Below are 16,092 nucleotides of genomic sequence, written 5' to 3'. Positions count from 1 at the left end.
CAGAGCACTCTGGCTTTCACACCCACATCTTGGGAGCATGGGAGAGGCCGTGCCTTGTCTTATTGTTTTATGGTATAGGACAGGGGTCTGCAACCTTTTACACCCAAAGAGCCACTTGGACCCGGTTTCCACGCAAAAGAAAACACTGGGAGCTGCAAATACTTTTTGACATCTAAAATGAAGATAACACTGTATATATTGTTTTTTATCTTTATGCTTTGTGTGAACAACTAAGGTGTGCTGCTTATGAAATCCATAAAGTGCTACAGAGAAAATTACATTTTATTTACGTAATCAACACATTTTGAGCTCTTAAAGAAATATAACAAAAGGAAAGACACCCAGCTGAACTAAAATGATCCAGCAAACAAAAACTGTTGTCAGCCGCCACCCTTATATCGCCTTTGGGCTGTTGGAGCCTCGACCTGACTGTTAAAAAATAATTGGAAAAAAGCACTATGCTGCTGAAAAATGAAAAATAGATATTTGCAAAATTCTGCCTAAATATGTATTTTACCTGGTTAATGCGTGCGGCGGGGCGTGGTTTGCAGCGCCGCTGCAGGGGAGGCGGACGCACCTGAGTGACACCCGCAATCACGCCTCGCTGCCTTTACGTCTGCGCTATCTGTGCTGTTGTGTTGGTGGTGTATGTCGGGCTGTGAGCTGAAAAGCTACAGCCGGCTGTATGCGTACAGCAACCGTGTGTGAAAAGTGCTCAATAAAGAGATGCTCAAAAAGCATGCTCATGGAAACATCGTCGGGTCTGCCGTGATTTGTTTACAATGAGACTTCTGCTCCTGAACCTCTGCGCACAGAGTCCGCAAATCGGGGCTATACGAAGTCAGTTTACGCAGGACTGTAAGCTGTCATCTGTGAGGCGTGAACGGTGTTTGTCTTTAACATAGTTCACGGTGGAGAACAGCTGCTGACATAATGTGGATCCGAAGATCCATAGTTGGCCTACCTGGGGTTGAAAGTCTCGATAAATGCACGGCGTTTCGGCGGGTACACCGGCTTCCGCGAGTGTGACTCTTATTTTGAGCCATGAAAAAATAATAGAATATAATTTTATTTTTATATTTCAATATCACAATAATCTTCCAATTTAGAACTACGAGTTAAAAAGAACTAACATAAATAAAATACACTTCAGCTAAATACTTCTAATTTATTTTCCCAAACTAGGCGGAGCCGCAGTATAAGGACTAAAGAGCCGCATGAGGCTCCGGAGCCGCGGGTTGCCGACCCCTGGTATAGGAGGACACCTACTCTGTATCTGGTTAAGCATAAGAGTCTTTTGTTTAGGTGGACCGCGAGACTCCTGGCACCAGCTTTGGGGAGTCTTCAAGGGGTCACATCTTGACCCCACACATATACACACAAGGTATTCTTTGTTCACATGTATACCTATGTAAGATGTCATATGTTAATGACCCTATGCATATTCATGTAACCACAATAAAAGGAGTGCTATGGGGAACCTGGCTGAGAGTCTGACGGAGGTCAAGTGGGTGGAACGACACTTGGCTCCAGACGGGCCTCCTCATGCATGAGTAACACAAAGAACGTTGCCTACTTGTGTCTTGCTTTGCTGTGTAATTACATTGCCTTCAATGTTCCAGCGAATGGGTTCAAGCTACGAACCTATCAATCACTGGACAGGAAAGCAGCTGGGCATTCATGAAGGATGATGTCAATCGAAATCCTTCTGAATGAGCCGTCTAACACGGCGACGTGATGACGAGCCACAAATGGCCAAATCAGTTCACAGGTTGGCCTTTGTTCCCCTCTACTGTCTCTGCTGGGATTCTCCACTGTGAACATCTCACATCACATCTGCTCCTCTCACACAACACCAAAGGGACCCTTTCTCCCTCCTCTCCACGTCACATCGTCACATTTTGGCCGTCCAATCAAGTTGTTGACATTTAATCATCTGATGTCCACCCACACTTTTCCTGTCTCTCTGTCTGACTTACAAAATAATATATAATTTACTTCATGTTTCATTCAGTTTATGTAATTCTGCTTTAATTAGATTAGTCTTTAGCACATTCTCACATGATGTGCATGGTAACATAATCCCTTTACTCCAAATACAGAGGAATACTTTATTTTACCTTTTAAAACTCTGTGTTTGTTCATTTATTTAAAACTACTTCTTTTTATTAAATCATACAAAGTATAAGTCAGACATTCTCTGAGATGTGTCGTCTTCCCCACACACACAGGTCACACTCTGTGAGGATGATGTTTTCTGATCCGTTATATAAACTCAAAACTTACACCTATGCATGATCAGCATTAAGCACAGTTAACTATCAGCAAGGTCGCATATGAGTCGTGGTTCTGTGTTCAATAACCTTTCATTTAAAACTAAGTATAATGATGGTGTGGCGACATCTTCTCACCCTCCTGGAGTCACCTGCTAGTCTACCAAGGTTAAAGCTAGATCCTGTACACACACACAAAATTAAGCCACCAGAAGAGTCATTTTTACTACTCACTTCTTTTTATTTTATTGATATATTGACTTATATACACGTATATTTGATGAATAATGAAAATGCTTTATTATTAAAATGGGGAAACACTCTGTTTTAGCACTCTGATCATTGATAATCACGTAAGGCTGGATATTAAGACCTTTGTTCTCAACTGTGGGCTTGACAGTCTCTTGGCCTCGCATCACCTGACACTGCCCAAACAGTTACCCAAAGGTTGCACCCAGACTTTGTGGGCGGGTAGCCAGACTTGCTTGTGTGGTACCTCCCACACTAAATATTTTTGCTGATCAAGCACATCCCTCTAAAGCACTGGTAGACAGCTGTGGTCTCTGGATACTGTAGACACTGCTCAGGAACAGCTCAGGGAATACCCGGGTGATGTGCCAGACACCACAGGACACCGCCAAAGGTTCCTTGTTCGTGCCCTGATGGGTCAGAGCTGTTACAGAAGCAAGAAGAGGCCTGCACAGTATTAATGAGGGGGTTTGGATGTTATGGCTGTGAAGTACAGCTGACATTTAAACGTGGATACACAGGAGGCCATTTACCTGCATCTCGTCATCAAATCACATGATGGAGCACACTCCAGACTGAAGCGGCTGGTCCTTCCTCGGAGCCACTGCATCGAGGCTGCAACACACTCAGGATTTATTCAAAGCCAACTAATGAATGCCAAATTATATAAAGCATCACTCTGGAGGTCTTAATAATCAGTTTACCCAAAAAGCATCATTTGAAACAGTATAAATATACACATAAAAGAAGCAAAGTAAACAAAGATGAAGTACAGTTTGGAAAAGCCTAAAACAGTATGTTTGCTCCTTACTCTGGCCATCTAATTCTAGTTAGTTCTCTTTATCAGATACATAAGGGGTCAGCAGTTTTATTACCTCTGTGACTGAATAAAGAGAGCGTCATTCTCTGAATGGAAGGTATGAACTTGTCTGGACTCATCAGTGCTGAGAGGACTTCCGGGTTCACTTTGACTGGCTCTCAGTGAAGGGCACAGTCCTGTGTCCAGGTCACAGTCACTCCAGGACAGAAGACTGGCAGACTGGAGAGGGTTTCCATTGGGGTCAAGGGGGTCTGCCTGATCTCGGCAGCCTCTTACAGGCTCCAAGTCGTTCTGGGACGAGGACTCTAGTTTGATGTTCGGCATGGAGAGGGCGGGTGTGGAGGGCACGCTGTGGGACAGCTGCATTTTCTTCATGTGCTGGATTACAGAGGCTGCATTGAAGGCTTGCTGTTGGAGAGCCACATACAAAGTGAGCAGTTACTACTGGTGCCGCCTGCATCTCGTACAGAAAAAGTGTGGTTTAGAGTTTGGAGAACTCCTGCTGGATTATGCAAGAACATATACTCTGTGAGAAAACTTCATCACCCTTCATCCCATCATTTCAGAAACTTTACTTCTGTACGTTAGAGGTGGAACAGGTACCCAGTGCAAGTTTCTTTAGACATATTGTTTTTCTTTTCTCATACTGCAGAAGTCATTTGTTTTAGTATTCCTCTATCCTCTTTAATTTGAACTATTTATTGATAGAATCATATTGAATTCTTCATAATTCTTCAATATTGTCTATTAAAATGTCTTAAAGGAATCCTTTGCAGTAGATGCTTTATGTATTAACCCGTTTGTGTTAATACATGTGAATGGCAGATGAAGGGGATTCTCTATCAACAGGAAAAGCAGTAAAACTTGTGAAAATATCACAATCACATTTTCCAGAGTCGTCCAATGGGCTGCACTGGAGTCTCTGCTGGGCCAATTCTGGGCCCCCGGCCCTGTGTTTGACACCCGTGGCGTATGTAGTCACAATTGTAACCTTTCCAGTCATTAGCCATTACCTTCCATTTGGATTTGGCAAAGTTTCTCTCCAGCTGTTCACACACAGACTGATAAATGTCCTGGTCTCTAGCTGTGTCTCCAACAATCCTGCGAGGGTCACATGAGCAGACGTAAAGTTAGGTTCTTGGTATTTGGACAATGTTGCGTCTGTACACCATCATCGGGCAGATAGAGTTAGATATAGTTCCACATTCTCAGAGGCTCAAAGGTAATAGGACAAACAAACATAATGTGTTCTTTCTTAACCAAGGTCTGTCTTCTGTCTTTCAGGCCTTTGTCTTGCATAGCTGGCCATACCTTTCCTTCTTTTTAAGAATGATCGTTGATTTGGCCAATCATACAATGTTTGCTATCTGTCTTATTTTGGTTTTTCATCCTGCTGACAACCTCCTTCCCTCCTTCAGTGAAGCTCGACACCAAATAGTTGAAGACTTGGAATGACCCCCAGATATTAGACCAGATCATTTGCTTTGAATAATGAGAGAACAAGGTCTCACGTGGCCACGAGGCTGCTTCTATATCAACTAACCAATTACTTTTCAGTCTCTCAGAAAAAGACTGTAATTCATAAACAGTTGATACTTTTGTTCATAAATAAACCTGAAAGTTATCTTCAGTCACATGTTGATTATGTGGTTTAAAATCTGTAATCATTGTCCAAAATGTTGTGACATTTAAGAGGCAAAGCACTAACCAGGGGTGCCTGAGTGCCTGTTCAGTGGTGAAGCGCTTACTGGGGTTTTTCTCCATCATGTTCTTGATGAACTCTTTGGCTGTTGACACATAATATGGACAGAGTTCAGTTCAGCATACAGTAGCATGAATTCTCTATGTTACACACAGTTTTATTAAAGCTCTCGAAAATACATCTAAAACCCTTTATTAGGAACACCTGCATATGAAGAAAACGTGTGAGCCCACAGACAGTAGGACGCTGGGTGGTGCCAAACACGGCTGATGGCTGTTTCTAAAACTGCTGATTGATTGGACTCTCACAACAAGAACATGTAGAGTTCACACAGAAGGCTGACTTGTAAAAAAGCAGCAGTGTCCTGGATGAACGTGCCTTGTTGTTGATGAGCGATCAGAGCAGACTGATTGCTCCCCAGTGCTAAAACCAAGCCCTGGACTGGCCCGGCTACGTCTGCAGCCTGTCCACAGCTTGCACACAAAACATTTCACTGCATGTTGTACTCTGTATGATTGTGTATGTGGCAAATACAACGTGTTTGTTTGATATAAATTCTATGAGTTCAAGATGGAGTTTTTCAAAGAGGAAGAGCGTAGGATAAGCACTGCTGTGCTTATGCAAATTTAACCTGTGTTTGTTCACAAACGTAAGGCCACCACAGCTGGAACAATTACTGTTCTGGATCCTGGGAACAGGAGTTTTGACTTTTTGGGATCTTCAGGTTTTGTATTTTGGACAAATCTTGCTGTTCTGTACCTGCTGATGTTTGCTTGCTCGTGTTAGTCAGCTGTGGCTTTTGTTCGTTTTAGCTGTTGGGTGGAGTGCTCCTGTCTCCCTGCGACTGGTCTGTTTGGATTTCTATCTTCCCAGTCATGTCAGCGTGTCTGTCTGCTTTCTCAATGTTCCTTTTAGATTTTCATAAAACTTGACCTCTGACCTTGACCTTCATTGTGAGGTCACTGAGATTCAAACTGGTCCAAGATTTTGAGCTGTGGTATCAGTTTGAAGCTCCTAACTTGCCTCATTATCGAGTTATTGCACCAACTTGGATGTCTACACTTGACGATAATACCCCATCAGCCTTTTACAGCTGAGGGGTGAAAATGACAGGAAAGTCTGGTTCCTTGGAGGTCAAATATAAAGAAATGAGGTGGATCAAGATTTGCACTGTTCTCATACTGAAATCTGTATGATGGATCAGTGTCAGGCTAATGTTCCTGGGAAGCTGTGAGGGAAGAGAGCTGTTAGATCATCCATGTGATTTTTGCCAGGTTTTAAGAAGAAACGTGGAACTTAGTCTGTACAGTCACATGAATAATTCACCCTTTAAACGATAGTGAAAGAGTGAAACCTAGTTTAATGTAAGTGTGTTAGAAATAGGACTGGTTGGTCTGACCCAGTCCCAGCTATTTACATCGAGTACAAATGAAGGAAACAGGAGGGTTAATACTGAAAACTGCGGTGTGTAGCTGTTGGCATACCTGATTCAGAGATGTCATCCCAGAAAGGCGAGTGAAAGGCGTACTCAGCTCTCATGATCTTTGAAAACAAACGCGTCTCATTTTCTTCAAAGAATGGCGGGTAGCCACAGAGCCTGCAGCACACACACAGCCTGTCAGATACCGCAGATTTGGATCAACTCTGGATTACTTTAGCAGCCATCATCATGCTTATATGATATTTATACAATATGCTCTGATGCTGGTTTCATCAATTTGCTGGGTTTCCTCAGCTACTGTAGTAAACGGGCAGAGCGGTCAGACTTTCACCCACCACAAACACATTCACAGAAATGTTGGGAAGAAACAAACACACTGCACTGATTTGTGAATCCACACTTTACACAGCAGGACAAATGTTTAAACTGACACATTGTACTGTTGGGTCTCACATCAACCTTCTGCTCAACCATCTCTGATTTGTAAAAAAAAATGTTACAATAGAAAATATGAACATTTATAGTGAGGACTGTGAAATTTCAGCTTTACATATCAAACACTTCTCTTCTTTTTTTAGACCTACTTTTCTCAACACGGAGCTGTGAAGCAGTGTTTGAACATAAATATCTCAAAGACTATTAAATATAAAAGTACTTTCACTTTTCACTAAACTTTCTTTCCATCAAAATCAATCAGGATCTGTAATTTGAGACAGATACACTAAATGTCTGAGTACTGGCTAGTGAAAATATGAAAACAGTCCAGGATTCCTGTAAAGTTATTGTGTATGTGACATTAATAAAAAAAAGACTCCAAATGCAACGAATGAGGATTTCTGAATGGTATATAGTTGAAATATACAATCCTTTAAAATAAAGCATATAAAAACTTTTCAATGTGAAATACTCATCACAAAAAGGAAGAAAGTGACATTTTCATTGAACTTTAATGCTGGATTAAGCAAATATGACAAACTGTAGCATAAAAGCAAAGATATGAACAGGTTGTCCCATCTAACAGGTTGAACAGAAAAAAGTCTCCTAAGAGTGAAATATTTATGCAAACTGGAAATGTTCAAAAACTGGCTGATTTGAGATGGAATGGAAAAAATATAAGCATACATTGAATTTGATGGCAGCAACATTTCTCACTTAAAGTGGGAAGAGGGTCACAAAAGAAAAGTGAAAAAAAAAACCAGTGCAATATATCCTCAAAGGATTCCAGGAAACTGGAGAAACCTGTGTGTGTAAGGGGCCGGGCTAACGATGGACACCTGTGGTCTTTGGGTCTTTACGCGACACTGCATTAAAAACAGGCATCGTTCTGTCGTGCACGTCACTGTATGCCATAAACTAAAGCTCTCTGTGAACATGATCAGGAAACGCAGCTGCCATCTTTGGACCAAAGCTCAGAGAAGAGCGACATGTGTTCCCCTCCACACAACACTTTCTGCAGGCTTTGCACAGACAAAGACCCACAACAGCAGCTACGCTCACATATGAGATGAGGACAACATTCCTTTCCCAAAATTCAAACAATTCTCTGCTCAGCTTCCAGACATCATGAACTGCTGATAAAAAGTGTGGCTGCTGCACGGCGGTAAACGTGGCCCCTCCCAACCTTTTAGTACCTTTTGCTGCCACCAAATTCAAAATGAGCTGATATTTTTCTAAAATTGGTAAATTGTCTCATTTTAAACATTTGATAGATTTTCTATGATGTATTGAAGCTTTTACAGTCCAGTTTGATCCTGTCTTTGATGAGTTGATGAGCTTTACAGATCCTTCTGGTCTTATTTGTATTTCACACAACACTGTTGGGCTTTGTAACACTCGTACACACAGCTTGGTGTTCAGTGACGAGCCCAACGATACTCAAACTACCAACCTTCCAGCTCGTAGTGACCCTGTCTACTGCTGGAGCCACAGGTACTACAGTGGTAGTAAATACTACAGTATTTGGTGACTCTAATATTGTATTGTACAAGTATTCATGTACTTCTGACTTTTGGAATATGAATAAAATCAATAACTGATGAATGTTCACAGTTCTCCATAAATGATCAGTTAATATTCATAACATGTATACAGTTAGCCATGTTATTATGAACACACAGGCCTGTACTTACAGAATATAAGTGATAACTCCAATTGACCAGCAATCCACTGCTTTGCTGTAGGGTTTCTGGGCCAAAACCTCCGGAGCTACAGAAAGCAGGACAAACGAAGTAAGCACCATTATAAACAACAGACTGTTTCCACTCCAGAAAAAGTCACACTAAAGCTAATATGTTAAAGCTAAGATAATATATGGTTCAAAAGTAAAAGGCAAAAAGTTGCCTTTAGTTTTAAATAATAATAAGATCAAAGTCCAGTTTATTTATATATCACATAAAAAACCACAGAGCTGACCAAAGTTCCCTTCCTGCTGCTCTGCCTGGTCGTTACTTTCACAATAAATCAAAATGAGCCCTCCAGTTCTTCCTGTCACTACCCACACGAGCACTGAAGCCTCTCAGCAGGACGATGGAGTCCACAGATGGAGCATTCATGAGCACCCCACCCACTGACTCCTGGGAGGCTAGGTACTGTCATCCAACACAATAACTGTCTGATTTATGAAAATGGATTTTTTTTTCTTGCTCCAGTGTGATAAGATTTTGATGATGGCAAAAACCAAAGTAATTGTTTGTGGTATTAAGATGTAGTAAATGTAGTACACTGAAATGGTACTTTACCACAGCAACAACTTAGAAATGGTCTGTCACTGCAGTATTTCAGTCTATCATGTTTAACTATCTCACACATTACACATACAGAGAAATGGCTACCTCACCAACATATCCTGGTGTTCCACAGGCTGTAGACATCACACCATGCTCCAGCGTCTTAGACAGACCGAAGTCACTGACCATGATCTTTGCATTCTCATCTGTATTATAGTACAGCAGGTTTTCAGGCTGAGAGAACAGAAAAAGCAAGACATAAAATAAAGAAATGTATCTAAAATGTTCAAATACACTCATTAAACATCTGTTAAAGTCATTTTACCAAACGTGTCAACATCTGTGGCTTTCATTTTCCTTCTGGGAGCATGTTTATGTCTTTGTTATGGTGGATCTTTTGTGTCTTACCTTAAGATCCCTATGCACAATGCTGTTTTCATGCAGGTAGCTGACAGCCTGCAGCACCTGTTTGATCACTTTGCTGGCATCCTTCTCGGTATAAACCCCTTTGTCTAAAATGCGATCAAACAGCTCCCCACCTGATACCCTGCACAAAACAGAAAAAGAGTTATCAGTGTTTATGTCTAGCAATCAGAAGTCTACCGTCCTGAACTTCTGCAGGACAGTAGACTAAGGACGACCAGGGCCCACCTTGGAGAAACTCATCAAATGGTCTAATAAATATTGTTACCCTGTGCAAACAGAGTTCGAGTAGCATTTAGGAAATGTGCCTACTGTCAGGTTTGTCCTTACCATCATCTGTGTGTCGGTGAATCAGTCACTAACTGCACACTGCCATTTCCCCAGTTCTCTGTGTAACAAACTTGTGTAAAATGACCAGTGTTGGGTAAGTTACTTTAAATTAGTAACTTAGTTACATTACTAGTTACTTCTATCAAAAGTAACTCAGTTACTTCAAGTTACTCGTTACTTTCAGAGTAACTAGTTACTAGGGAAAGTAACTTTGGTTTTACTCAGACTTCTCTTGTTAATGTGTTGCTTCCGTAACTGGATACCCAGCCAGACTGCCAGTCTTCTAGCTTGCTTACTTGCCACAAGTGCACTGTGCCACCTACCAACAGAAAGGAAAAAATAATGCGCACATTTCCACGAGAGAAATCCCACGCCTGGACCGTCGTTGACCGCCGCCATGATTCTAGCCTGCTTTTTACATCCAACACAAAAACTGCAGTCGTGGTGCTTTTGATTGTACTCAGAACTCAGAAATTCTGCCTTCTGAATAGGAAGATGTAGGTAACACCAGACTGCAGATGAGCTGCATACAGAGCTGGACTGGGACAAAACAATCGTCCCGGGCATTTTGACTAGAGACCGGCCCACCATTATAGGAAAGATCATAAAGCCTTTGAATGAAAATAAACACTGTTGTGACAGTGATGTACACTGTTCTGATGGTATATATGTATCAATCTATCAATCGTTTGTTGTAAGACTCAGATAATTATTTATTAAAAGTGAGACATTTTAAATGAGAATAATAAAGAAAAGTATATCTTTGTGCCCCCCTTTCTCTGTTAATGCCCTACCTGGCCCCCTGGCATCACTTTGCTAGACCCGCCCCTGCACAGTTACCAGCTGTCAGCTACATAGAAAAGGATCCTGGTGTTATTTGTCTCTCAGAAACAGTTCATAACTTCAACTCATCCATGTCACCTAAAAGGTAAACCTGTTTCTCCATCACCTGTTCAGCTCTGATGATTCAGTAAGGACATCTCCTGGTTTCATCTGCATGTTTCCCTCTCACCAGATAACCAAACCGATATCATGACCAGCAGCTTTACAGCTGTGGCTCCAGCAAACATCAGCTGATACTAGAAATTAATATTAAATACATTCTAACAACAGCTGATCAAGCTTAAACGTGCTGCTGTTGTTTAACGCGACATCCGCTGGTTTCCTCTTTCTGGCGCAAAGTGGGCGATAAACAAACAAGAGAGAAAAGCCGATCAGCTGATCATTGATCAGTTTCATCATTAGGGTTGCCAACTGTCCCTTGAAAAACGGAATCGTCCCGTATTTAGAAACAAAAGTACACGTCCCGTATTGAGCTGAAAAGGGACGCACTTTGTCCCGTAATACAGTGAGAATCAAAAGTAGTCTATAACTTTTAATGGAATTAACGCTTTGTTTGAAAACATAATTCCCAGCCCCTCTCCTGCTTTGTGACCAATGAGCTGGGTATGACAATTCAGATTACCGCTTATCTCATTGGTCGAGGAAAGGTCGCTTACGGAGAAAATACCGGAAGACAACAGATGACCACAAGAAGCATGGCCAAATGGGAAACAAACGCCGACACTGCGGTGCAAGTCTCAGACGACAGTACACCTAAAGCTGGGCATACACTGCGATTTCTTCAGTCGCGTTATTCAGCTCCTGCTCAAACTGCACGATGTAGGGTTAGATAAATAATTTTACTGTTATTGTCCATATTACTATTGCATTAATAATTAATATTGATATTGCATTCAGATGTTCAAACATACTGGTATCATATCAGCCTTTATTACAGGTGCAGTTATAACCACTTTAAACTGTTGAGTTGAATCTATAACCCGAAATGCTTTTGAATCTAGAATCTTAAATGTTTATATGCAGACGGCATGGTGAAAGAAAAGGCCTAACGTAGAGTAACTCTGTGCCAAAATAAGACAGGAAGTTACATGTTTTTGAAGTTACATGCTTTGCAGGAAGTGAAACCAAAACCAGAGTCTGAGTGAAAGTTATTCTGGGGAGCTACTCAGCGAGGTGAAATGGGGTGCGATTGTGGTTAGCACATAGACACACACGTAACCACACACACACACACTTAGTTAGAGGGAATCATTTATAGGTGAAAGTTTAATTTGTTTTGCTTGGGGTTGCTTTTAGACTATATTAGGAGGAGCGAACATATTGGCAACTTTTGAAACCTTTGGAACTTCTGTTATGAAAGAAGTTTATTAAAGAGCTGTCGCTCCTTGGTCAAGTGAGGGTCAAAAACTTTTGGTTGGCGTTATGATCAGCCAATCTACTGTGAGTTTGACTGGAGCTGTGGAAGGATCGCAACACACGCTTACAAGACATGTATATCAGGTTATTTTTATGATCTTTTATTTGTTTACATTCTTTGATTAAGTTTTAAGTAGTACCATTTAAGTAAGACGTTTATTCAATATATTACACATCAGTTTCAGTTGTGTAGGTGCTGGCCTTTGTCTGGGGAGAAGGTGAGAGGTGAGACAAAGTGCAGCTGCGGTTATGACATAACCACACACATACATACACATAGTAGTAGGCCCATTTTGTGGTAAAGAGTTCAGATTTAATTCTGCTATAACTGCAAGAGTGCCTGCGTACGTGACAGTTTGTTCCAGACGATAAGCGAGCGTCCGGCAGTGACAGGAAGCACCTGGCTTCGAGGCGAAGAGAATGATCTTTTTAAACTGTGTTAAAAGTCATTGTGGTTTTGAATTGACGTATCCATGTAATTTACGCAAGAGGGGGCGTTCTAATACCACGATGTATAAAACTGTGTTCTGAAGTTTTGGAGACAGAGATCAATGCTGTCTGCGTACAGGATTTATCTCTCCACATGTGTCATTAAATCATTCGTTGACTCCAACTGACTGGGTCAGTGCGTTATTCCCATCTCCACCATCTCTCTCTCCTCAAAATGAACCTTAACAACGATCGACTCGCAGGGGTTATAAGTTCGTAGGTCACGATGCAGGGTCTCACACTATACGGCCCGATGCTCTGATGCGACCTGAGCGCTCACACTGTGCCTCCATAAAATGAAGGTTATAACAGAAATTCTGTCGCTCGCTCTCCCTCTCTCTCTTTCACTCACACACACACACACACACGCCACCACCATCAACTTTGCTAAATTGCTAATGAAAAACATTGATCAGGCAGCTGTGATTGAGCAGCAGTGTAAATCCAACTATTTTCACGGTTGTTGTGGTCGTGATAATTTTGTGAGGCCACATCGAAAAGGCTCGGATGAGCTTTCCAAAGTTCTACAAGTGCCTCCATCGCTTGTGTCCAGATCACACGCTGCACAGCCGTGCTGCTCCGTCTTTTTCACCGACGTTTACGTGTTTGCGCGTGCGCAGTGTGAGCGGCTGCGGTGACAGCCTCACGAGCGATTGATGATCGGGGCTGGTCGTGAGGTGTTAATCGCTTCTCGTTACCCCATGTATACTACACGATGCACGACGCACGATGAAGGCCAAACTCGGGCCGATCACCAAATCAGTCGCACGACTCAAAAATCGGCTCAAAACGGGCCAAAAATCACACAGTGTAAGCCCAGCATTAGACCAGCAATGTTTGTTCTCCTCAGAGAAAGAAAAAAAAGGCTGCAAAAGTACTGGGAGGAATGGGAAAAGGAAAACACCTGGCTGGAAAAGTGCACGACAACACCTATAAAGCGCACTGCACTGTGTGCCGGCGCACTTTTTCCATAGGCATGCTTCTAATGGTGGCACATGAAGAACATGAGGGGCGTGAAAGCTCGGGGAACCCTTAACCAGTTTTTTGTCCACCAGGCCACGGCAGAAGCAGATATGGTCTGTAAACACTGGTTTGTTTTTTTTAAACCCTCTGGTTAAGGTTAATATGGGCATGTGCAGTGAATATCAGCGCTATGTGGCCAGAAGTGTGATAATATAATTTATTTTGCGTAATAAACAACTGCAAGGATAGATGATTACAACAAATAGATGACTAATACATAAAAGTAATACATAGATGAATAATGATGATGAGTTATGATGCGTAATCATGGGAACAAGCGGGTTTACAAACGGCAGCAGCTGATTAGCATTAGAAAAGCTGAAATAATACCTCAACTGAAGCCAATTGTACTAAAAGCACTATATGTGCACTGTTACAAGAATGTGTTTCGTTCTATTGTTTTCTATTAATTTATAATTTTAAGTTAAGCAGGACAGAGTTTTTTTAAAGAAAGATTTACTTATATTCTCAAAAGTTAAGCATGACAGGCTTCTGTTTAAGAAAGAGACCTGTTTTATTGTGTTAATGTTGTCATTATGAGCTAAAGATAAATGGCTAAATGATCATTTGTTTCCCATGTGTTCATATCACAAAGAATATGCATCTACTTAAATCAACTTCAAGTCAAATGGTTAAAAAAATAATTTCACACACAAAAAAAAAAGAGCTACAAAATTCACCACACTGGGAAGGGTGAAGATCACTGGGTCGCCCGGCCCTGGCCACCAGGTGTCCCTTATTTATTTTTCAGGGAGTTGGCAATAGTGATGGTAAATTTGATTCTTTTTACTGAATCGAGTTTTAATGAGTCACTCACCAAAGTGAATCGTGTTTTTTGAGTCATTTGATTCACTGAGTCAGTTGACCAGAGAGCGCAAAAAATGTACATTTTCACTCAAACTTAATTTCTTTTCTCTTTTCATGTATATCCTACTGCTAAGATGAGTGATTCTAAAAGAAAACAACTATTTTATAGAGCAAAAAAGAGCAAAAAAATTTCTAAAGCAAACATTTATTTTGTTTATTTTTATTTTATTAGTATTTTCCTTAAATGTGTCAAATATATATTTTCTCATCTAAATGTCCACTGAGCTGTGAGCCAGGGGGCGGTAAAGCGCCTTAACATTGGTTGCCAACCAAGAAGAAGAAGAAGCTGTGAGCCAGGAGGGAGGGGGTGAGTGAGTGAGTGAGTGAGTGATTCGTTCGCTCTATGATTCAGCACAGGCGGGAGGGGGTGAGTAGCTCAAATGTGCTGTTAGCATGTTAGCAGAGCGATGCGACTGTGAACCGAGGAGCTATTGTCTTGATGTGAGCTGCTACTCAGGGTTTTTTCTTCCAGTTCAGAGCAGAAATGTTTTTGTTAAGATACTGGATGTTGTGTTTTTCTCCACAATTTTAATTATAAGCTAGATATATTGCTGCTAACAGCAACAGGGATGAGTCAGTGAGTCAGTTGGGCTTGTGAATCATGATTCATGAGTCAGTAAAGTGATTCTCGAGTATTGAACGATTCGTTCATGATTCGCGCATCACTAGTTGGCAACCCTATTCATGATTGAAGTAGAAACAGGAGAGGATGAGAGAAGAAGAGGCAGCTGTGCAGCTTCAGCTTTGTGTGTTTTTCACTGTAGCTGAAGTCCGGGACAAACTGTGTTCCTTTTCACCTCAGTACGAAACGCGTAATATTTTCTCTGAATACGAGACGATTCTGTTTTTTACTGGACGGTTGGCAACTCTAATAATTAACCTTATGAACAAAATAAAGTTCAACATCAGTAACACATAGCACCCACACAGCTGTATAGAAACTCCGTCATGCTAGCTAGCACGCAGTACGAAAAAGTCAGCATACCGAAAATAAACTCCACCTAAACTTGGTTTATATCTGACCCAGACAGACTGCAGGTCATAACTTCTTACCTGAAGTTCAGTTCACCTGACACTCGGCCCGGCGGCCGCTTCGGGTCTCTCCTCTTGCCTCCCTTTTCCTTCATCCACCTGCTGGCCTCCACCACTTGCTAATGTTACTGAATCTGTGGAAGCTCCGCGATATCCACCACCGCGGTAACGAGTAACGAGCCTATCTAAATCCCAGTAACGAGTAACGCGTTCCTGGTTTTGGCATAATAACTAGTTACCGTGCTCGTTACCACAATAATAACGTAGTTACTGTAACGCGTTACTTAATAACACGTTAGTCCCAACACTGAAAATGACAGGAGAGAAACTTGCACCGCGAAGGCCAAAACAAGTGGGAGACAATAAAGAAACAATAGTCTCCAAGGAGGAAGCCAGAAACCCCCCACACCTTTCTGAAATGTACAAGGAGATACTCTGGCAGTTGTTGAAAACATATC

The 16,092-nt window shown here is 41.6% G+C and overlaps 1 protein-coding gene across 1 annotated transcript in view; it reads right to left on the bottom strand.

The window, feature by feature from the left end:
• Window positions 1-2,490: 2,490 nt before the first annotated feature.
• LOC116315133 (calcium/calmodulin-dependent protein kinase type 1D-like) overlaps window positions 2,491-16,092 on the bottom strand; it is a 32,690-nt gene continuing 19,088 nt past the window's right edge. Inside the window, exons 5-13 of the mRNA XM_031733315.2 lie at window positions 9,620-9,758; window positions 9,322-9,445; window positions 8,615-8,690; window positions 6,529-6,641; window positions 5,051-5,129; window positions 4,356-4,443; window positions 3,398-3,750; window positions 3,056-3,137; window positions 2,491-2,969 (exon numbers count right to left, since the gene is read on the bottom strand). Coding sequence (XP_031589175.2) covers window positions 3,074-3,137; window positions 3,398-3,750; window positions 4,356-4,443; window positions 5,051-5,129; window positions 6,529-6,641; window positions 8,615-8,690; window positions 9,322-9,445; window positions 9,620-9,758 — 1,036 coding nt within the window. The 3' untranslated portion in view covers window positions 2,491-2,969; window positions 3,056-3,073. The remainder of the gene's footprint in view (window positions 2,970-3,055; window positions 3,138-3,397; window positions 3,751-4,355; window positions 4,444-5,050; window positions 5,130-6,528; window positions 6,642-8,614; window positions 8,691-9,321; window positions 9,446-9,619; window positions 9,759-16,092) is intronic.

This window comes from Oreochromis aureus, linkage group 5 (genome assembly GCF_013358895.1).
Source record: "Oreochromis aureus strain Israel breed Guangdong linkage group 5, ZZ_aureus, whole genome shotgun sequence".
NCBI classification, from domain to species: Eukaryota; Metazoa; Chordata; class Actinopteri; order Cichliformes; family Cichlidae; genus Oreochromis; species Oreochromis aureus.
The sequence above is the reverse complement of the archived record's forward strand: the minus strand, read 5'-3'. Positions and strand labels throughout refer to the sequence as shown.